General features: G+C 43.7%; 2 protein-coding genes across 2 annotated transcripts in view; both read right to left on the bottom strand.

The window, feature by feature from the left end:
• LOC117533163 (zinc finger protein 665-like) overlaps positions 1–3576 on the bottom strand; it is a gene marked incomplete at its 3' end in the record, with an annotated part of 136044 nt that extends 132468 nt beyond the window's left edge. The window contains exon 1 of the mRNA XM_034196807.1: positions 3095–3576. The remainder of the gene's footprint in view (positions 1–3094) is intronic.
• LOC117533165 (zinc finger protein 2 homolog) overlaps positions 1–18152 on the bottom strand; it is a 30352-nt gene extending 12200 nt beyond the window's left edge. The window contains exons 1-2 of the mRNA XM_034196809.1: positions 18146–18152; positions 17443–17502 (exon numbers count right to left, since the gene is read on the bottom strand). Coding sequence (XP_034052700.1) covers positions 17443–17502; positions 18146–18152 — 67 coding nt within the window. The remainder of the gene's footprint in view (positions 1–17442; positions 17503–18145) is intronic.
• Between the last annotated feature and the right edge of the window lie 4939 nt (positions 18153–23091).

Consider the following 23091-nt stretch of genomic DNA (forward strand, 5'->3'; position numbering starts at 1 on the left):
AGCATTTAAGCCTCCACCACTCGCAGAGAGTTCAGACCGAGCCAAAGCTGTTACAAACACCAAATATCCTTATGTTGCCATGTTAGCAAAGCGCTACCTGGCTGTATCTGCTACCTCTGTCCCTAGAGAGAGGGTGTTCTCCACAGCAGGAGACATTGTTAGAGCCAGCAGATCTGCCCTTTCAGCAGCAATGTGGACAAGTTCATCTTTCTTTAGAACAACATGAAAATACAATGACAAGCAAGTCCTAATGTCAAGCTGGCTGCTTAGGAACTAGTACAGTTCAAATACAGATTATTTCAGTTCATCGAAATGCTGCACCTTAATGTTTATTTTATTATATTTTGTATTTATTTGAGTGAATACATTATTTTAATAATAGTTTAATAATAATTAAAAAAAATTATATATATATGTTTTGTTTTGTGAAAAAAAATTCTGCTGTACCGAAAACGTACCGAACCGAACCGTGACCAAAAAACCGAGGTACGTACCGAACCGAAATGTTTGTGAACCGTTACACCCCCTAGTTTGAAGTCAAATCATGATGCAGCCTTTCAACGAGCAAAAGACATCCTAATACAGGAGCCTGGCCCAGTACTCACCTACTTCGATCACACAAAGGATGTGAAGTTACAAGTCGATGCTTCCAAACACGGCTTAGGAGCTGTCCTGCTCCAGGAAGAGAAACCAGTCGCATACGCATCAAAGACACTGACTGGAACTGAAGAGAACTATGCTCAGATCGAAACGGACCTATACGCAGTGCTCTTTGGATGTAGGCGGTTTCACCAATATCTGTACGGACGACAGGTGATCGTCGAGTCAGATCATAAGCCACTTGAGTCAATCATGCGTAAGCCCTTAGCAGCTGCACCACCGCGTCTGCAACGCATGCTACTGCAGCTACAGAGATATGACATCACTATCGAGCACAAACCAGGAAAACAAATCCCCGTCGCAGACACTCTGTCCAGAAAGCCACTTGAGTGTTAGGACCGCTCCATGAGTGAGGGCATGGACTACCAAATACACACTGTGATCAGCAACGCTCCGGTAAGCGACCGCAAAATGGCAGAGATCAGAGCCGCTACAGCCGAAGATGAGCAGCTCTCAGTGCTGAGACAGGTGATGGAAGAGTGCAAACAACGTGCAAGAGATGTGCTGTTCTGACAGAGGATGGGTAAGCAGATAGAGACACTAGTAGGGACCTGCAGCACCTGCCTTGAGCGACGCAGCTCACTCCCAAAAGAGCCCATGATGTCACACCCAATCCCAGAACAACCTTGGCAGGTAATAGCCACTGATCTGTTCACATGGAACAGTACTGACTATGTAGTTGTAGTTGACTATTATAGTAGGTTCTTTGAGGTAGAAAAAATCACCAGCCTCACCTCCTCAGTAGTCATCCAAAAGCTGAAGGCCACGTTCACTCGATTTGGAATACCACAGACACTAGTCAGCGATAATGGACCTTGCTACAGTTCACAAGAGTTTAAAGCTTTTGCTCATGCATGGGACTTCAAGCATGTCACAAGCAGTCCTCTGTATCCACAGAGCAACGGGCTAGCAGAAAAAACAGTTCAGATTGCCAAAGCTCTCATGGACAAAGCACACACTCAGAGAACTGACTTGTACCTCAGCTGGTTGGAGTATAGAAACACACCAGTGGATGGTTTGAAATCGCCAGCGCAGCTACTCATGAGCAAGCGTCTGCGCTCCATCCTTCCCACCACTGAAAAGCATCTACAACCAGAGCTTGCCTGTCGCAGCACCATTCACAGCAGGAGAGAACAGTGCCAAACACGACAAAAACAATATTATGACAGGAATGCCAGATCACCGCCTGCACTACCAGTGGGAGCCACGATCCGCTTGCAGCTTCCAACTGGGACATGGAAACCTGCAACAGTAGTCGAGCCAGCAGGTACCCAGAGATCCATCTGCACGGACGGAGGTCACATGTTTCGGCGCAACATGCGTCACCTTCTACAAACGCGTGAGAGTGACACAGATCAGGAAACTCCATCAGACGAGCAGTTGGAGCCTGAGGACACTGAGACTTTGCAGCAGGACACTGAGAAACAAACAGGCCCCAGAGAGCAATCACACATTGTTTACCATTTCCCATCAGCAAAAACACGTGGGTTTGCTATCCTGGCTCCAAAATGGTGGAATGAGCTCCCCATTGACATCAGGACAGCAGAAAGCCTGCACATCTTCCGGCGCAGACTGAAAACTTTCGACTCCACTTCGAGCGATAGAACTATTAACAAAGCACTTATATACTAACAAAGGACTGGCTTATCTAAAGCCAGTTGAGTAGCACTTGAAATGTTTGACTCTATGAAACCTGATGTACTTTATGATTCTGTTTTCTTCAAGGTTGTGTCTTCCTGGTCGAACGTACTTATTGTAAGTCGCTTTGGATAAAAGCGTCAGCTAAATGTGATGTAATGTAATGTTTACAATAAGATCACAAGATCAGGCCGCATAGTGAAGCCAAGAGAAAAATAAATGCAATACTGACAATGCACTGTGATTTTTGTTTGTTTAGAAATTGAATTCAACAGTTTTGTTTCAGAAGCAGTACTACATGCTCTATTAGAATTATTTCTGGGCAACTGTTCAAAAAGATAAGTTAAACTGCAGAAGTGTTTACTAAATGTTGATGTACGAGCCTTATAATATTCCCTCAGTGATAGAGTAATCACAATTAGTAGATATAGTGCCTTAAGACGTACATTTATTTTAAATGTTTTAAATGCATATGGTTATAATTTGTTATGGCAGCTATACTGTTCTTTCTAAAGAAGGGGGATGTAACATCTTGGTGAATACAAGATCTTTGATTACAGAGATCACGTTGATGACGTAATGCATGTGTGCATGTTACGCGCCAGTTGAATAAAGATGGACACTCGGAATGAGAGAAGCAGTCCGCTTCGTCTGTTTATGTAGACACTTATATGTCCATAGAACAGAACATTACAGAAAGTTAAACCCAATACTCACATTAAATCAGTTATTAAGGTAAATTAAACCCGATACTCACATTAATCAGTTATTAAAGTAAATTAAACCCGATACTCACATTTAAACGTGCTGCTTTCTCTCTGAGACCGGGCCGACATTTTCTTTGTTTCCTCGTCACCGGCGCGCGTTGCATCCTGGGATACGCTGGGCTGCGAGGAAGAGGACTCTTCAAATCCGGGAAAAGAAGAAGTCCGCTTTCCAAGCCGCCCCTCCCCCCTCTCTTCTGTCTGTCCCAGAATCAGAAGTCCTTTATTGGTCCCACAGAGGGACATTAACATGGTTACAGCAACAGTGGAGATAGATGCTGCTCCCAGACCGTAGTGGAGGAATACAGGGGAGGACTCTCTGCAGTCTTCCCGGACTGAAGCACCAGGCTTCGGCTTCAATAACCCACTCTGAAATGAGGCAGACAGGCAGGCTGTTCCTTGGGAGGCCGCTGTGTTTCCTCAGGACTTTGTTATACAGCTAACTGGAGACAGACTGATCACTGCTGCTACTCCCGCTCTCTTCCGGACACACACTACTCTCGCTCTACACATGCACGCGCCACACCTCCCTCTCTCTCTTAAAAGGGATAGGCGACCCCACTCTGCTTGACCCTGCTATTATAAGATAGATAGATGAGTCATTCTACAGAAAAGGTGGAATCTGGGTGATACAAATCTGCTGAAATATATTCCTATAAATGTTCACCCCTAGGGCTATGAATTAGTAACACTAATGATGACAGACTTGAAAGACGCACGTACAATTTGAAGATAAAATGACACCTTTAACAAACAAAGTAAGAAGTATCTGACTTTCCTTATGTCTTTGTCCACTGCCTCAAATGATCTCTTGTTACAGGAAGCACTTCAGAGACATTACATTATTTCAAAATAAAAGCTTTTTGTGTAGCAGTAACACCAATGACGTAATTTTGGGTGACTGACATTTATTTGATATAATTAATAATAATTTTACCATTTCAGTGTTACATTTAAAGTGAGATTTATTTATTGAAAAATTTTTTTTTTAAATTAAAACTATAGGCTCCACTTCCATGTATGAACAAAGTGACAAGGCAGTTCCTTGAACTTGGTATTTTAAATAAATTACAATGTATGTATAAACTATTTTTGTAATGTTTTTATTTAGTACCATTGCAAAGACATTCTCTATTTATTCAACATATGTAATGAATGTGAGTATTAGGTCAACGTCATGTATTTTGGTGTCTGCAAAAGTAAGTGGCAGTACTTCCACCTTTTCTGTAGAATGACCCAGACACTTTATTGATAGATAGATGCATCACATTCATGAACTAGAGAATGCAATTCCTGAAGAAATTGCTAGTGGGAATGCTTTATGCTGAAAAGCAGATGCTGAAAAGCAGATGCTGAATTGCTATGCTGAAATGTAATGTGTAAGAAGAAAGTGAAGAATTTTGATTGAAATGATACATGAACACTGGGGGGCTTGAATGTGTGATGAGAGAAGAAAGGAAAGTAAAAAGGCTTGGAAAAGCAGCAGAATATTTGAACTGCAAACTTTTGAACTAACTTGATGGCGAATGATCTGTCGCCATGGCAACGGCATTTGATGCCACCCCATAATACGCTTAGATGCGTTGATGGCTGCATCGTTACCAAACCTGTGAAGTTTTGGGGCGTTTGGAGCATTTTCACTGAAGTTATGAGAAAGCGGTGTTTCATGGCGAGCATTGTGTTGCCATGGCAACGGAATTTGAAGAAATCTCAAAACTGTCCTGAAGATGTCTTCACGGCTGGACTGTTAGCACACATGTGAAGTTTGAGCACTTTTTGAACATTTTCATAGGAGTTATAGCGACATCGTGTTTTATGGCGAGGGATGCCTTTCCATGGAAACGGCATATGGTGAGATCTCAGATTTGGCGTAGAGCTGTTGAGGCATGGACCGGTGATATACAAGTGAAGATTGGGGGACGATTGGACTGTGTCGATTGGATTTACAGCCACATCGTGTTTCATGGCGAGTGGTCTGTCGCCATGGCAACGGCATAATACGCTTAGATGCGTTGATGTACGCATCGTTACCAGACCTGTGAAGTTCTGGGCTGTTTGGAGTATTTTCACTGAAGTTATGAGAAAGCGGTGTTTCATGGCGAGCATTGTGTTGCCATGGCAACGGCATTTGAAGAAATCTCCAAACTGTCCCGTAGATGTCTTCACGGCTGGACTGTTAGCACACTGCTACCTGAAGTCTGCTGCTCTGAGCATGTCATCATCGTGTTCCATTACACAGGTGTTTATATTTGAACTAACGAGCTCTGTAGAGATCACAGGTTTCCATTGTTCTGAATGAGAGATGAACCTCTTACATGTGAACGTTTTGTGGAAGAACCGTAACAGATATCTGTGAAATTTCAAAACGTGAAGCATGTCAAGGAAGTTGAGTATCTGAAGTGTAATTTTTGTGTACTTTCGGGTTAATAATGTGGCCTTTTTGGCAGTTTAACTAAAGGTGTGCGGCTGCTGCCGTGAGGAAATATCAGCCTGAAATTACAATGGGCTTTAATGGAGGCATGTTGAACGTTTGTGTCACTTCATGCCCTCAAGAGGCATTTTGTTGAATTATTCTTTAATATTTTTGCTTAATTATTTGTCATTTTTCAAGCTACGAGGTGTTTTCCTACCTTTATCATGAACAATTATGTCCCAGGAATGTAGGGTTTGGGAATTATGGCAGTTTAAAAAAAAAATATGAAGGCACATTTCAAGATTTCTTACCCTCTAGCTGTGACATCACGCACTCTAGTTAATGTTAACATCTGAAGAAAACCTCTAAAACAAGGTCTGAACAATGTTTAATATCTCTAAAAGTAAGAATCAGATTTACATAAATAATGTCAGAAAGATTTGTAACATTTTAAAGTTGGAATGAGGTTTCTGAGTGAAAGTATGAATGAACAGTTAGCAGTTGAAGTCGCATGAAGATTTGTTGAAGTCTGAAGATTTTCTCCATTGACTTCAATGTTAAAAATGTGATGCATTATGGGATGTATCTCTGGAATTATGAAAGTTATGAATGAGAAAAGTAATAGCCATCGATTCCCGACCGAGCTGAACGTGTTGATGTTTGAACAGAGTTTCTGCGATGTTCAATGCGGGAGGAGAAGAGGGCCAAAATAAGTCGGCGGAATAATAAACTTTTCGTGCGTAGAATAACAGTTCTATAACAGTTACTAACTGATGTTATTTCACATTGAAGCTGTTATGACCGGCTCGCAGGCCATGACCGGCTCGCAGGCCATGACCGGCTCGCAGGCCACAACGGAAAAAGAGAGAGAGACGTTCGAGGGTTTCCAAAACAACACAAAACATGAGAGGACGGGCGAGGGGAAAGGATCCCGGCGAGAGTTTCCCCACAGCTTGGAGAGAGTCGCGAAGTATGAGGTGTGATTTGTGCCAAAGAACAGAGAAAATAACTGAGCGGAGAACTGACGTGTCAACGTGCGCCAACGCCTCCATCAATTTTGAATGGGTTGATAATAATAAGCCTGTGTCTAAAATTGACAACTTTTACGGTGTACTTTGTGAATAATCCTCTGCCAGAGTCCCCTCCATATATAATGCATGTGTTCTGCTATCTTTGATGAGTGATAAAAAGACAATGTTACCATTAGTTCTTAATGATATTGATACTGCTGGACTCAGTAGTCTTGCACTTACTACCACAATACTGTTACGTGCCGTAGTGGGTGCTGGTGTTTGGGTGTGTGTGTGTGTGTCTTTTTCTCTCTCCCTCTGATTCCCCAGGTGCAGCCTCTCCCCAGGTGCAACCTCTCCCCAGGTGCAGCCTCTCCCCAGGTGCAACCTCTCCCCAGGTGCAACCTCTCCCCAGGTGCAGCCTCTCCCCAGGTGCAGCCTCTCCCCAGGTGCTCCCAATCCTCAATCAGGGCCTCCATATAGGACAGGAGGAAGGTTGCAGTCGCTCTCCCCTTCTCCCCTGGCTGGATGTGTGCAGCGTGGTGTCCATGTCCCCAGTATATATTTTTGTGTCTAGATTTGTTTTGCATGTTGGCTGGTGAGCCCTTTTCTTTTGGTTAATTAAAGGACCAGCTTATGGCTTCAAAGATCAGTTTTCTCCTTGTTTCTCGTGCCTGGTCATTTCGGTGCTTTGTTACTTCCCTTCGTACCCCTAGATTAGGAGGGAACGTAACAAATGGGGGCTCGTCCATTCTTTGAGACAAGGAGTGAGTATTTGTTTGTTGTGTGGTGTTGATGATTGTCTTTGGTGATAGTAGTGGTGTATATAAGTGTAGCATTGGCTGAATTATTTACTGTTGAACAGCTTCCTCAGTTTAGAGAGGGGAGTGTCTAGCTGGACTGAATCAGTCCTTCCTTCAGGCACTCATTTATTATTTTGCCTTTTTATTTTCGGGGTAATCCTGGGTGGGGATTTATTCCCTGTTGGGGGCAGGCGATTCAGGGTTTCGACCGCTGATGTTTGCCTTTTTAAAATCGCCTCGAGCCCGGCACGTTCCAGAAGATAGTTAGGTAAGTTTGGTAGGCAGGATCTGGGGAAGTTTGTTAAAAAAAAAATTATTAAAAGAAGCCGTATAAGGATGGCTTTTGTTTTGGAGCAGTTTGTGGCCAGTCCTACTGTGGGTCAATTAGACTTGTGTAGGAAGGTTGATTTGCGGTTAGTTGCTGAACATTATCACGTTTCTGTCTCCTCTGCTCTTGTTAAAAATGAACTAAAGGCTACTGTGCTAACTGGACTAGTTGAACAGGGGGTTTTGAGTCTGCCTACTTTGGTGGAATCTTCTGGCACGGTGGCCGGGGCTGTAGCAGCAGAGTCTTATGATGGAGGCCGCGTTGGTGTTACTCCTGGTGTTCAGAGTGCTACGGAACAGGCAAGAATTTTCACCATACCTCAATTCGACTCGTTTTCGGAAGGATCCTCACCTACGGGGTCTAAATTAGATGCTAAGATAAAAGTGCGTATGGCTCGTCTCCAGTGTGAGAGGGAGGAGCGAGATAGGGATTTTCAGCTCAGGAGGGAGCTGGAGATCAGTAAGCTGGAGCTGGAAGTCAGGAAGTTGGAGCTGGAGGCAGACACTGCTGTCCGGATGCGTCAATTAGAGCTCCAAGCAGCTGTGGTGGGTGATTCTGCAGTTACACCTTCTGGTCCTGCTGCCTCCTTTGACGTGAGCAGGCATATTTCTTTGGTCCCTGTGTTTCGTGAATCAGAGGTGGAAATCTATTTCGGTGCATTTGAGCGCATTGCTGCTGCTCTGCACTGGCCAGAAAATGTGTGGGCTACTCTTATACAGTGCAAGCTAGTCGGCAAGGCTCAAGAGGCTTGCTCTTCTCTTTCTGTCGAGGACAGTTTGGTGTATGAGAAGGTTAAAGGTGCTATTCTCAGGGCATATGAGCTTGTGCCTGAGGCCTACAGGCAGCGTTTTCGCGGCCTGACGAAAACTTCTGGCCAAACTTACGTGGACTTTGCGAGGGAGAAGAAAGTCCTCTTTGACAGGTGGTGTAGAGCGTGTAAAGCTGAGGACATTACTTCAGTGTGTGAGCTGATGATGTTGGAGGAGTTTAAAAACTGTGTCCCGGAGCGTACGGTAGTTTATCTTAACGAACAGAAAGTAACTACCCTTCAGCAGGCTGCCACTCTGGCAGTTTTGCACTGATACATAAGAGCGTTTTTTTTCAGCGTGATCCTCCTCAGCGGGACACTTATCGTAGAGCTCCTGACAGTTACGTTCCCTGTGCCAGTGTTCCAGTGTTGGATCCCAGGCTAGACAGAGCTGGTTTTTTTTGTCGTGACCCAGGTCATGGGATAGCAGACGATGCAGCTTGGAAGAGAAAACAGACAGCGGATGGCAAGCGCCCAGAAGGGGTGGGTTTGGTTACAGCAGAGTGTCCTAGTGGACAAGCCACTGTTAACAAAGGGCCTGATGAGTGTTTTAAGCCGTTCATCTCCACTGCTTTTGTCTCTCTGTCAGGGAAGGTGGAGGACCAGCGGCAGGTTACTGTGTTACGAGACAGTGGTGGCTCACAGTCGTTCATTCTTGCCAGTGCTCTGCCCTTGAGTGCTGAGTCTGCCTGTGATGCGGATATGGTGGTGAGAGGTATCGAAATGGGTTTTGTGCCTGCACCTCTCCACAATGTCCATGTCCAGTCTGAACTGGCTACTGGTTTCTTTCCAGTTGCTGTGCTCCCCACATTTCCTGTCGACGGTGTGGATGTCATAATGGGTAATGATATAGCCGGGGGTAAAGTCTATCCTCAGGGCAGTTATCCTCACTGTAGAGCTCGTAACAGACGTGTCACACGTGCTCATTCTGTTTCTCTCCCAGGTCCCGACACTAAGAGATTGTGTTTCTATTGTCTTGACCCTGGTCATTTAGTGGCGGAGTGTGTGGCTTGGAAGCAGCAGGTGGCAGCTTCCAAGCATTCAAGAGTAGGCTTATGAACTATGTAATGTGTGTTTTAGTAACGGTGGCCAAACACTTGTTTGGTTTTATGGAGTGGGGTGTTACGTGCCGTAGTGGGTGCTGGTGTTTGGGTCAGGGTTTCCGTTAGCCGGTAATTACCGGTTTTTAGCTGGTAAAATTTATTAAAAACCGGTAAATTCAAAACCTGCCGGTCAAAATGTCTGGTAATAATTAGGGAGGCTCCGATAGATCGGCCGCCGGTCATTATCGGCCGATATTCACTCTTAATAGTTTGATCGGTGCTCTCTATAAAGGCCGATCAGGAGAGCTGGATCTGATCGATATGGACATAAACGCGAGTGAAGTATAACCGGACGCGAGAGAGAGATCAGATCAGCTGCTGAGTCTGACCGAGACACGCAGCTCTGCATGATCACCTGAAGCCCCGCCTCTGTTTAGCGAGCTGCAGGAGCTGACGGGCTGTCAGAGAGAGAGGGAGGGAGAGGGGAAAAGAGAGCATCCGTTTCTCCCGTGTTATTATTCAAAGTTAATGTAAACTTTTGAATAATGTACGTTATCTACTACAAGTAGTTTTTTTGAATGTAATAATTATGTTGTTTGTTGTTTGTGGAATAATTTATTGAAAAATGAATCTGAATTTTTCGATCTGTTACGATGATAGACTGAAGCAATATAAAAATGAGCCCCGTGAACTGAGTTTTAAACTGAAGCATATCTGCTCATAGTCCGGTAATTACCTGCTAACGGAAACTCTGCTACACAACTCTTATTATTATTATTGAAATATGACCGGTAAGTTTCAAATGTGTCCGGTAAAATAAATTCTGCCCGGACATTTGACCGGCGAGAAAAAATCCTAGCGGAAACCCTGGTTTGGGTGTGTATGTCTTTTTCTGTCTCCCTCTGATTCCCCACTTGCAGCCTCTCCCTAGGTGCAGCCTCTCCCCAGGTGCTCCCAATCCTCAATCAGGGCCTCCATATAGGACAGGAGGAAGGTTGCAGTCGCTCTCCCCTTCTCCCCTTCTCCCCTTCTCCCCTTCTCCCCTTCTCCCCTTCTCCCCTTCTCCCCTTCTCCCCTTCTCCCCTTCTCCCCTGGCTGGATGTGTGCAGCGTGGTGTCCATGTCCCCAGTATATATTTTTGTGTCTAGATTTGTTTTGCAAGTTGGCTGGTGAGCCCTTTTTCTTTTGGTTAATTAAAGGACCAGCTTATGGCTTCAAAGATCAGTTTTCTCCTTGTTTCTCGTGCCTGGTCATTTCGGTGCTTTGTTACTTCCCTTCGTACCCCTAGATTAGGAGGGAACGTAACAATACAATGAAGTACTTCTAGCGTGTTTAAAAAATTATCTGTCAAAGTCCCTCTTGAGAACAAAATCAAGCCACTTCTGTTAAGTTTGATGAGTGGATAAAATATTTTTGCCATTAGTTCTTCGTGAGATTGACACTGTTGCACTCAGTACTAGTGAAACTACTCCCACAAGTACTATGAAGTACTTTTACCGTGTACTTTTTATGTAATCCTCTGTCAATGTCCCCTCCTGAGAACAAGAATGCATGTTTCTCTGCTAGTTTGAATCAGCGTTAAAACACATTTCTTCCTGAGACTGATATTATTGGACAGAGTACTTTTAAGAGGATGGTAGACTTGATATCAGCAATACTTCCAGTCAGTACTCCGGCAGCAGCATTTTTACCCCTTGGAAAGTCTTTAGAGTCTGGCCTGGATAGCTGGTCACAACTATCCTTCAGCACTCCCCCGCCTGGATACATCTGGGAGCAGCACACTCAACAAAGATCGCTAAATGAGTGGCTCAGCTTGCAGACCAATTCACATTGTGGAGGACGAGGGGCTGCGTGATGTGACTCGGGTCGCATCCAACGACTGCACTTATGAATCGCCTTCCAGAGCCACCACTGTGTCGAAAATACTCAACTTGAATGAAGTCCAAAAAGCGAAAGTAGGAGGATTTAAGAAAGACTATTGGACTTCACTCAGTAACCTCGGGTCACAGCGCATTCTTTTGACCCACAGTGGGAACTTCAGTCTCATGCTTTGACAGTTATGAAAACAGAGGAGCAGCATTTTGCTCACACACACACACACACACACACACACTTTGTATTGTATGAGAGGTTCCAGGTTGAATTGAGGCGAATATTTGTAATGTTCAGAGGTTGTTGTGTTTAATATTCATGAGAATATTTGTTATTGTTCAAATGATAATAAACAAACATGATATCCCTCGAAGATACATTTAGAACAGATAAAAAATGTGCGATTAAATATTTTAATCGACTGACAGCCCTATAAAATATACTTTAAGATCATATCTCTACCTTGCTGCTTCGGACTGCGTTCTTCTGACTAGTGTCCAAAGTGTGCCTATTGAGCCGTGTTGAGCGATGTGGGGCAAGCTCCGGGCTGCCCCTCTCTCTCGCTGTAGAAATTAACGTGTACTGTACAAATAAACACAAATGGGGCAAAGCGCTCGCAGCCACACTAAAACGTCATCTCGTAATTCAGAGCTGATTGGCTGTTAGTGTGAGTGCTGTGAAAAGTGTAGTAAGATAAGCAGACGAGAGAGCTTAGAAAGAATACATCACCAGCGATAAATAATAAAAGTAGAACATGAATGAAGTTGACCATCTCCTGGAGCCTTGGTGCCCACCATCCAAAGTGACTGACACCTTTTCAAGTGAGCCTGCAGCTTTGGTTAGCAAAAGTATATTTTATGTCATATTTGTTGTTGTTTGTCTGTTTGGATGGGATTAGTTTTGTTTCATAAAATACATTTATTTATTAATAATTTGTATAATCACTCTTTTGTCTTTATTCTACATGAAAATGTTAGAGATTCCATTCAAATCTGTTGATTATTAATATCTTCTTTCGGCCTTGATGTAACAATATTCATAATTAAGTAAATGTAACACCCTTTTCACCCCGGTTACACTTTTCATTTGCCCTGTGGGCGCTGCAAGTGATGAAAGTGGGGGATGTTGGCTTATCAGGCGCCCGCAGCTCACAGCCAAAGTACGAGTGAACGTGGGAGCGAGAGAGCGAGGGAGAAAGAGGAAGGGCGCAACAGTACCGGCGCTGTTGTTATTAGAATCTGGTGCTAGCTGCTCTAACGGATATTAGAAGAAGATGTTTCTGCAATGATGTGGAGGGAGAGTCCTCTCCAGTCAGACTGAGAGGCTGATAACTACAGCTCAGTGAGGTAAAGGACTCTGAGGGATTAGATAGTTCACTTTAGTCTAAGTTATCTCAGTGGGTCTCAAACGGTTTGATCACAATGTATGTGAACACATATTTCCAAGGCACTCCTTTATAATTATTGGGATAAACAGGTTTGAAATCATTCCAATGTATACTATAGGACAGTAAACCAGACATATCGTTTTAAACTGGAGAGATACAAAAATATGTATAAATAAATGTTAACTAGGTAAAATAAGATATGATGAACAACAAAAATAAAATAAGTTACATTTATTTGTTATTGGTTATGTTCACATATTTATTGGATTATTAAAATGTAAACCGATATTTTTCATATGGGTGTTTTAGAGTTGTACCCCCTAGATCTAGTAGTAATGTGTTCTCAAAGTGCACCAGATTGAAGCATTTCACTTTAAAATGTTCAAACATTTCTTCCCGGGGGGGGGCATACCCCCGGACCCCCCTAGAGGATGTGGCGTCCACCCCCCATTCTATTGTGTATTCCTTAGATACTCTATTGATATTTATCTTTTCTATTGTACGATTCTCTGGCTGTATGATATTTCCGCTTCTCCTCACACTGAAGTGAGCACTGCTGAGGGAAGGCTGTGCTAGGAATTGTGTTACAGTTTGTTACCATTTTGTGTGGTAAACCGGCTACTTAAAGGGGACCTATCATGCAAAATGCACTTTGTGATGTCTTTTATACATAAATATGTGCCCCCGGTGCGTCAGGGAACTCACGCAGCGTCAGAAAATAAAACCCCCTCTCTTTTCCTCCGTACCCACATTTTTTTTAAAACGGGTGTACAACGAGCGGATACAGATTCCATCCGAACTGACGTAAAATCGGCAGCGGACCCACAGAAATGTGCTATCAGAAACAATGCCTGACGTGTTTTGGACGTAATCTCGTCTTTGTTTACATTAGCAAGCCTCGCTAACACTCGAAGCTAACCTGAGGCCTGTACTACGACGCTTAGCGGGCTAACTTCAGGGAAAACTCGGGGTTTCCGGTCCTACGACGCTGGTTCTCTTTTTAGCGGGATAGAATAGAAGAATAGAATAGAATAGAATTCCTTTATTGTCATCGCACCAGGTACATCGACATTTAAAAAAGCAATCCTCGCAGTGCATTTCCACATAAAACGAATAAATATATATCTATATAAACATATACACACATAAACATATGCTCACACATCCATACCAACATGCATACATGCCCGCACATTATTTAAATAGTTTACAATATAAAAAACACAGGGATGATATTCTGCATCTCTGATGTCGATCAGTTAATAAGTTCATACAACTATTACAAAGTAGTGCAGTTGCAAGTTGTAACTGTTCAGTTCAGCGTTTAAGGGTGTTCAGTTCTCGTATGGCTCTGGGGTAGAAACTGTTTTTCAGTGGGTTTGTCCTTGATTGAATTGACCTGTAGCGTCGACCGGAGGGCAGAAGAGCAAACAGGAAGTGTCCAGGGTGTGAAGAGTCTGCTATTATTCTGCCTGCTCTGTTGAGGCAACGTTGGCTGAAGAGTTCCTCCAGAGAAGGCAGTGAGCAGCCGATGACCTTCTGGGCTGTGTTGATGACCCTCTGAAGGGATTTCCTGTCCTTTTCTGAGCAGCTGGCACACCACGTGGTTAGGCAATATGCCAGCACACTCTCTATGGAGCAGCGGTAGAAAGACACCAGAAGCTTCTCCTCCAGGTTGTTTTTCCTGAGGATCCTCAGGAGGTGGAGTCGCTGCTGGGCCTTTTTCACAGATGTTGTGGTGTTGATAGACCAGGATAGATCTTCAGCAATGTGTGTGCCGAAGAACCTGAAGGCGGGAACCCTTTCCACACCGTTGATGTACAGTGGATCTGGTGTTGTGCTGTTTTTCCTGAAGTCTATAATGAGTTATTTTGTTTTGATGGAGTTCAGAACAAACACCACACTGCCAGTCTCTGGATTTCATCCCTGTAGGCTGACTCATCTCCTCTTGGGATCAGTCCAACCACGGTTGTGTCGTCCGGGAACTTGACGATGGTGTTGGTGGGGTGAGTGGAGGCACAGTCATAGGTGTACAGGGAGTCGAGCATGGGGCTCAGCACACAGTCTTGTGGTGAACCGGTGCTGAGTGTGAGGGTGGAGTAGAGGTGAGGACCTATTCTCACTGTCTGGGGGCGGTTAGTTAGGAAGTCCTTAATCCATTGGCAGATGTTTGGGGAAAATCCTAGGTCAGATAGCTTGGAAACCAATCTGCCTGGGATGACTGTATTAAAGGCAGAACTGTAATCAACAAAGAGCATCCTCACATAGCTCCCCTGGTGTTCAAGGTGGGACAGTGCACTGTGAAGGACAGTGCACTGTGAAGGACAGTGGCGACGGCATCCTCTGTAGACCTATTTGCTCTATACGCAAACTGATCTGGGTCGAAGGTGGGTGGGAGAATGGTTTTGATCTGCTGCAGGACCAGCCTCTCGAAACACTTCATGATGAGCGGTGTGAGTGCTACCGGACGGTAGTCGTTGAGGCTGGAGGTGATGGGTTTTTTCGGCAGGGGATGATTGTGGCAGATTTCAGGCACGAAGGGATGATGGATTTGGAGAGTGACAGGTTGAAGATCTTTGGTCTGCACACTCCTTCAACACCCTCCCCGTCACGCCATCAGGGCCTGCAGCTTTCCTCGGGCTCACCGCTCTGAGCACACGCCTCACATCATGCTCCTGCACAGTGAGGGTGTGACTGTTGGATGCTGGTGAGGTTGTTGTGTCCGTCTCTACTGCATTGACCTCAAAGCAAAGAAACAATGAAGTTCCTCTGCCAGTGAGGCGTCCCCGTCAACCGTTGTGCTGTTATTGTTCTTGTAGTTGGTGATGTGCTGTATACCTTGCCACACCCGCCGTGGATCGTTGCTGGTGAAGTGGTCCTCAATCTTCCTCTTGTAGGCTGCTTTGGCATCCCTGATGCCTCTCTTCAGGTTGGCTCTAGCTGCACTGTATTGAGCACTATCACCAGACCTGAAGGCGATGTTTCGGCCCTTGAGGAGAGCTCTGACCTCCTTCGTCATCCAGGGCTTCTGGTTGGGGTATATCTGAATACGTTTTTCAACAGTCACATTATTCACACAGTTCTGTATATAGCAGAGTACAGTTGATGCGTACTCCTCCAAGTCCTGAACCTCAAAAATATCCCAGTTAGTCCTTTCGAAGCAATCCTGTAGCTGCGAGGAAGCTCCTTCAGGCCATGTTTTAACAGTCTTTGTGGTGGGTTGAGTTTTCCTCCTGACAGTGGTGTATGCTGGGCAGTGACGTGCGGTGAGGTTCATGGCTGGTGAGGCACTGACTCTTTCAGAGTCAGATTTACAAATATTATATTCTGACCTTAATCGAAATATTCTGTTATTTTCGAAAGCTTTTTTGGTCTGATGTTTCGATTCATTTTAAACAGACCGTTCAACAAAAGGATACCCAACATCTAAATATTGGATTGTTCTTTCTTAGTAAGATCCCATTTTCATTACCAATGTGGTCTTACCTTGACTTGAAGATGAAGTCCATGCTCTCCTTCTGGACAACAATCTCTATTACTTTTTTGTAAAAGTCCTCCTTATCTTCCTCTAGTTTCAAAAGTCTAGTTTGTTGTTCGCGTCTATTCCGTCTCTGCGTAGAATAACAGTAGCAACAAGGACCTGTGGGCTCACGTGCGCCCCCTTCAGTGCGGCAGAGGTTATGGCTGCCTCCCCTGGTGCTTTTTTCATTGTCGTTGTACGGCGAGCCTAAATATCATATACGTGAAATAAGTTATTTAGAGACTATGGATGGCGAGGATAAATGTAATAAAGGGATCTACAAACATTACATTGGTGACATACAGTGAGATGGTAACAGGCATGCGCTTAGGGCCCGCTTTCCAGCCAGTTTCTGTGGGGTGACGCATTCTGAGGTGAGGCAGAGCTCATCTGTGCCTCACCTTACCACACAGTAACTGGCTTGAGCGCGCTCACAAAATAAGTGCCCGCGCTACATTAGTGCCCGCGCTCCAGCAAGTTACTGTGGGCTTACGAGAGGCAGAGCTCGTCCCTGCCTCACTTCTCATCGCTACCCGTAGTTGTAGCAGAGCTCGGCAAATTTGCTGATTTTGACTATAAAAAGCGATTGGAATCAAACAGAAATCACATTTACAACACAGATCAGTGGAGACATTTTATTATTATTACTATTTAGTTTTTCTTTAGTTGTTTTTCCGTTACATTGTATTATGGCCAGTCTATGAGAATGACAGGAGAGGCTCTGCCTCCCCTGCCTCCCCTGACTGCACGTCGCTGATGCTGGGGTTAAAAGGATGGACAGGTGATCTGACTGCCCTAGATGTGGTAGTGGTACAGACTTAAATCCCTTCTTAATGTTTGAATAGGCCTTATCCAGTGTGTTTTTACCCCTTTGTATGTGTTGTACAAACTTTAGGAGAACTGTCTTTAAGTCTGCATGGTTGAAATCACCAGCTATGATATGGGCGGCTTCGGGAATGTGCTTTGTTGTGAATTGATAGCACTGTGCAGGTAGCCAAGCGCTATTTTAGAATTAGCATCTGGTGGTATGTAGACAGCTGTTACTATGACAACGGTAAACTCACGAAGGAGGTAAAAAGGCCTGCATTTCACTGTCAAGTACTCCAGGTCTGAAGAGCAATGACTGTCCATGATTATGGCGTCCTTGCACCAGTTGTTATGTACGTAAATGCATAACCCCGCTCCCCTGCTCTTACCAGAGTCGATGTTTCTGTCCCAGCGGTATGCTGTTCGCCCCGCTAGCTCAATGGCTCCGTCTGGGATAAGTGGGTGTAGCCATGTCTCCGTTATGATCAGGATGCAACAGTCTTGTACGTATTTATTTTTCAGACATCTGTAGGTTTAGTTCATCCATTTTGTTGAGGATGGATCTGGCGTTCGTGAGAAAGATGCTGGGTAGCGGTGGTTTGTGAGGTTGTCTCCTTAGCTTAGCCTTAGCCAGTTGACCGGACCGACATCCCCGCTTCTGCTTCCTGCTCCTGCTCTGCCTCCGATGCCTGGTGGAGCCGACAACAATCCACGGAGAGCCCGATGTCCTGGCTATCTCTTCCGGTATATTGTGGGAGTGCGAAAATGCACTTGTTACCGCCACATTCCTATCGTAAGTAGGTCCCTGCGGCTGTGCACAGGATTCGCACTGCTAACCGTAACATTGGCCAGTAGACATACGGACGAAAACACACATAGAAAGCACAGAAAGGAAGAGCTCCGAGCCGCTGCGACTGTGCGCGCCGCCATTTACGGAAGCTCGAGCTAGATCTCCATGGTAACTTATGCTGTGCGGCTAACCTGGGGCCTATACTACGAATCAGGATTTTCGTGTTGCAAGCTAACTTCAGGGATTTCCGGTCCTACGAAGCTGCACCGACTGTGTGAATGTGAAAATGAATAGAATATCACCTCCCATCTTCAGAGCAATATGTCTATTACAACATTAGCGTTAAGAAAGCTTACTTAAATATCTGCCACAACATAAGTAACCGGATCAGAGTAACATTACGTACAGTCCGCGGCATATCACTTCATAATGTATCATATATCTCCTGATCTGAGTCAGCTGAGCCGTATCGGGCCTTGCAACACTCACAGTGTCACAGACTGGATGCAGAAGGATTATTTTAAGCAACACATTAAGTTGAGGAAACACTGGAGTCAAATGTAATGAAAGTCAGATGGTGTCTTAGACGGGCAGTGATATCATAAACCTGTTAATGTACGCATTCAAACACTTGCTCTGTTCCCAGCTGTATTCACCTTGCAGGTGCAGCTCTGTGGCTTTGATCCTGGATCAAGTGTTTAAGTCATGGATGTTTAAAGTTTAACTTCTTCATATGTCTAATATTATAGTTCACTTTTCATTCAGGAAGTATGACGCTGCACTGTCAGTATGCTTCTCCATGTTTGTGATTCGTCGAATGCTCCAGATACCACCTCTTTCATGTGAACGCGCACCTAACTAGATAGGACACGGCTGGCTTGAGCGATCCACTTGATAACCAGCGTCCAGCGTCGTAGGACCGTTTAGCGAGAGCGCGTATGTTTTGGATTAGGCCAACCGGCTAACTCAAACATATCCAGGTTAGGTTGAACCAGCTTCGTATACAGGCCTCTGTACTGGAGAGCACATCATGTGTTTAAAAAGCAGGAAATAAAAAAAGGAACTCACCTTGTGATAAACCTGCAAGAGAAAAAGCATTTGAGCTCCATACTGTTTCAGAAATAATCCTTGATGTGGTTTAGAACAGGATGGCGTTTTATCACAACAGAATTTAACTTTATCTCAGGTAAAATTCTGATCCGCCTCCTCTTCTTTCTTTTTTTTCAAGCTAAGGACCCAAGATCCGCGTTTCTCTAACAGGGCTCAAAAGAGGGGTTTGAGCAGCATGAGAAATGGCTACAATGGGGGAACTGTTTGGTATTTAGAAAAACTTCACAGACATGTTTTGTATAGGTATGGCCCTACAATATATGTTTCAAATATAGCATGATAGGCATAGGCGGCACGTGAGGCTCAGGTTTGGGAAGGCTAAATCACTTTTTTTTACCTGACGCTGCCCGCCTCCGGCGTCTATAGAAAAGAGATCAACTCAGTGAAAGCACCGCCTGCTGACCAATCAGAGCTCAGTGTGCGGAGTTTAAATCTATCAAGTCATATCACAGGAGAAAGGAAATACAGTTTAAACTGCCGTATGCAGAGAAGACGCCGACTTGTCGCACTTTATCATTCATATAATATCATAATATATCACATTTCCTTATATGAGTCAGCTTCTCGAGCCGTATCTGGCCGTGCATCACCTACAGTGTCACATACTGTATGCACAAGTATTATTTTAAGCAACACATTAAGTTGACTAAACACTCAACTCAAATGTAATTCAAGACAGATCCACTCGTGTCTTAGATGGGGCAGTGATATCATAAAACTGTACGCTTTCAAACACTCGGTAGTTATTTGTTAACTAGTTGTTCTATATTCACCTTGCAGGTGCAACTCTGTGGCTTGTATCCTGGATTATATGTTTAAATCATGGATGTTTAAAGTTCATATTTGTCTAATATTAGTTTACTTTTCATTAATGAAGTATGACGCTGCGCTGTCCCTATTTGTGATTGGTCAAATGTTGCTAACCCCGCCCCTTTCACGTGAACGCGCTCTCAGCTGGAGAGAGAAACCCTGGCTTGATTTACCGAGTTGATAACCAGCGTCGTAGGACCGCTTAGCGAGATCTTGTTTGTTAGGGTTAGTTTAGATAACTCAAACCAACACACTCTCACTCCATAATCGTCCAGGAGCGACGTTTGGTCAGGGTCCCGTGGCGTGCAGTTGTGACGCTCCTAGGCTCCTTCAGCTTCATAAATGGACGCAAATAGCTTTCAACTGATTGCAATGTATTCCCATCTGCGGCGGGATTTGACGCTCATGGAAGCACGGCATTCGTTTGTGTCGGCTGCCCTTAAAGGCAATGTGAGCGTCCATTCTCATTGGATAACGGAGAATTGTACACCCGGAAGTAAGTATTCCCCTTACTGTCGATTGATTTTACAGTGATATCTGCACTACTCATCGACTAAAAAAACACCAGATTATCCTTGTTAATTACACAACATTGATTGGTTTAAATTGTGTGCAATGCTTTTGTATTTTTCCCCTTCGATTCGGAGAAACAAATGTATTTTCGGAGTAAAGGATGGCAGAAGACACTACACTACCCAGAATCCCCAGCTATCGTTTGGACTACACCATGTGCTCTGTTTGACAAACCCCGTTTTTTTTAGTAGCATGAAGCTGCAGCGTCGGAGACGGTCGGAGACAGCAGTTACAGGACTACACTTGTAGAACCGCACACACAGGTCCGACGGAGCACGTCACGGCGGCACGTGACGGAGTAGGTTCACATGAACGCCTGAAGCCCCTCAATGCAGTGCGCAATCTAACCCTTCCCTTCCCTCCATCCAGCCCTGACCAATTTGCCGCCCTAGGCAAGATTTTAGCTGGCGCCCCCCCCCCCCCCCAAAATGCAGACACTTATGACTCGTGCGTGCACGGTTGTGGCATGACCACCAAAACAGAAAGATATGGACACAAGATGTGTGCAACTGTATTTAGTTTCCTATCCATTTGAACATGATTTAAGTGAGAGTTTTTTTTTTAAGATTGAAGTTAAAAGCATCAATCTGGTGCACTTTGAGAGCAACATTAGGAGATCTATGGATACATCTCTCAACACCCATATGAAACAGAACTGTAAGAAGATTTTATTTTTCTTTATGGATATTTTACAAATCACTCCCCTTTCAAACTGTATTCTTGTTTATTAATAACAACTTTTTTGTACTGTCAGTATTTTATACCTGTTTTTCACCTATTCTCTTATTTTTTTATAACTATAATGATCATATAAAGGTGTGCCTTTACCTCACTGAGCTGAGGTTATCAGAGCCTCTCAGTCTTTCAGGAGAGAGTTCTCTAAAGCTTTCACCCCCGCGGCCGCTTACAATGTAAATTCCAATGTTAATAAAAGCACACAGAAGCTGTATACGTTTTTTGGGAGTTTGATTTATTTTAAATGAACACAAATACAAAATTAAAACCTATAATTGCAAACTAAAATCATTATTTCAAAAAAAGAACAATTTCACATAAACCCCTGGTTTTTACTGGAGCTGGGGCAGTTCAACTTGATTTTTTGGGGGGGGGTGTGTGTGCCATAGTTTATGGGCGCTGTACGCAATATAGGCGTAGTTCTGTTAGTATAAGATAATAAGATACACTTTGTTGATCCAAAATCGGGAAATTGTGTTATGAAATTAAAAAAAACATTTTTTTTAAATTTCAAACATTTTTTTTTTCTTCAGTTTTCGGCACCCCCATATAGGTTGATGCGCCCTTAGCATTCGCCTATACTGCCTATGCCGAGGGCCGGCCCTGCCCCCATCCTAACCCTAACCACTCCCTACCTTTTTACCTAATCCTAATCTTCATTCCTCCCTCCCAAACCTCAATGTTTCAATGTTGATATGACGTAATTTAAATTAAATACAGGGTTTTAATTTAAAGCAGTTTTATTCTGAAAAACCCGGAAGTTCACACTAACTATTAACTTAACACTTTTATTCTGAAGATTCTTCATTTCCGGTTAGCATTAGCATGTGGCTAACGTTTTGAAAACCGTGAATTGAAGGTGAAATTACATGTGATGTTGTACACTAAACACACTGGGATTAACACTCATTTATTGACGCTGGAATAACATTTTATCAGAATTATTTATAAATATATTAATAATATAAGATATAATATGTTACTTTATATATACAGTCTATGGTAAGTACACAACACAATACGCAAAACAACTAGGGTCGTGAGAGTGCGGTCCTGAGAGTGCAGCCTCCGACGCTGCAGCTTCATACTATTGTTTTTTTTCACCATTCATTCCAATGGCTGGCGTCTATGTCACGTGATCTTCAAATTTCTCCCTGCAGAAAAAAAAACATGGCCAAACTTCGTTTTATTCTCGGTGGAAAATGCCTATTTTAAAGTTAGTTTGGCCATTAAAATGCGTTTTGATGTCATTTGATGCGAGAAATATGAGTTGTTATTTCAGATTATGTGTGCAGTGGATGTACATGATCTTTAGTTTGCTAGTTATTACGAAGATTACTTCAGGAAATTGCGTCCATAGAACGTTTTCATTGTTACCAAGGTGGTTGCTATAGGGACGCTGCTATCGATATTATTTCTGTTATGTTGTGTAACTGTTTAATGGTGTTATCTTTATTGCTACCCCCTTCCCCGTCAATGTATAGTGTTGGTCCACAGCGCAAACGTATTAGTTTAACAAAATCCGCATCTAAAGATAGCCTACGTTATTTTCCCCTGTGCAATTCCAGTCTCACATCTCACAGCACATCGTCATTAACAAATACCGGAAACAGACCAAAAACATTTTAAAAAATAATAATAATACTTTATTCCGAGTGTGCTTGCTTTTCTCTTTGAAAGTCATCACATACCGGCATTGTAATACACGGTTCGGCTGCATTAAATATTACATATCTGCCGTAGTTCTGTATTTATAGAGCCCTGATGAGAAGACTTCGAGACAAACATGAGGAACTGAAAACGTGACGTGGATCATAAATATATCAGCCATTAAACAACATCTTACATTTATTTTCACACAATACGTCTCCTTGCAGTATCAACACTAATTCGGCTGACTTTTATATTTGATCCAATTGGTAGATAGGCTGTATTTACACCATAAAGGTGCACAGCTGATATAAAGGGACACCTAGTGGTTAAAGCATGTTATTGAATTTCATTATTTTTATTATTAGAT

This window comes from Gymnodraco acuticeps, unplaced genomic scaffold, assembly GCF_902827175.1.
Source record: "Gymnodraco acuticeps unplaced genomic scaffold, fGymAcu1.1, whole genome shotgun sequence".
Lineage (NCBI taxonomy): Eukaryota > Metazoa > Chordata > Actinopteri > Perciformes > Bathydraconidae > Gymnodraco > Gymnodraco acuticeps.